The sequence below is a fragment of the Orycteropus afer genome, unplaced genomic scaffold, assembly GCF_000298275.1.
Source record: "Orycteropus afer afer isolate SDZICR_OR568_19922 unplaced genomic scaffold, OryAfe1.0 scaffold00054, whole genome shotgun sequence".
NCBI lineage: Eukaryota > Metazoa > Chordata > Mammalia > Tubulidentata > Orycteropodidae > Orycteropus > Orycteropus afer.
The window spans coordinates 14180549-14181514 of NW_006921641.1; the positions used below are offsets into that span (position 1 = coordinate 14180549).

The 966-nt window shown below is 34.4% G+C and overlaps 1 protein-coding gene across 1 annotated transcript in view; it reads right to left on the minus strand.

Annotated features, from left to right (window-relative positions):
* The window catches only part of HADHB (hydroxyacyl-CoA dehydrogenase trifunctional multienzyme complex subunit beta), a 61108-nt gene that overhangs the window by 15782 nt on the left and 44360 nt on the right, over positions 1-966 (minus strand). Inside the window, exon 9 of the mRNA XM_007938883.2 lies at positions 445-566. Coding sequence (XP_007937074.1) covers positions 445-566 — 122 coding nt within the window. The remainder of the gene's footprint in view (positions 1-444; positions 567-966) is intronic.

Here is a 966-nt window from a genome sequence, read left to right on the forward strand (position 1 = left end):
TGGGGTTTAGTCCACTTCTATATCCTTCCCTTCAAGGCTCAGGGGTCCAGGATTATCTTCTGTGTCTGTGTTAATTGGTTTCCCTTGTCTTTGTTTCAGAGGGTCTGTGCAGTCTTTCTGCCTAGTCCGCCATCTTGCCGGAACTCTCTTGTCTGTTGTTTTTATCTTCAGGGCCCAGCACAGGCAATAAGTATTTTTTAACTGAGTAAATGCCTGAAAAGAAAGCTTTCTATATCAGAATGGTGGCTGGATTAGATGACTTCTAAGGATGACTCTATTTTTTTTTTTTATTATGATTCTATTTTATTACTAGCTTTATGATTAATACTATACTCTTTAAGCCTCTATTTATAAAACACACAAGTAAATATATTTGAGGCTTTAATTATTGAGAGTACACAAATATAAAAGTCACTTCTGAACACAAACAGCATTGATAGTTACCAGGAAAGAAGAATTTGCAGCTGTCACTGTGCCATAGGGCTTGATGAAAGCAGGTTTCAGCTTGGCCATCTGCTCCAGTGAGGAAGGACGGATGCCATTATCTTGGGTAACTGTATCTTTTCCTACAAACACATGGCCTTTATAACTCTAAAGAACTACAAACATTAGATATCATCTCCAGAGAAGGAACAAATAAAATGTAAACTATACCTATTTACTAGAAAGGAAGCCTTTCAGAGTTACCATTAAACTAAACACTAAAGAAATTTGAGAAGTAATTGAAACAATTTAACAGAAAAAGTATATCCTACTTTCTAAAGACATTCATTCACATTTGGTTATCTTATACAGAAGTCATATAAATCAGGAATCTTAAAAACAGGCATGTACATGTGAACTAAAATGTATCAGGAAAGACTATACGGACACTCTCTTTTTAAAAATGCATTTTACTAAAACATAATTTGTGTACAGTGAAATACACAAAACTAAAGTGACATGGGTCAATGCTTTTTTTTTTTT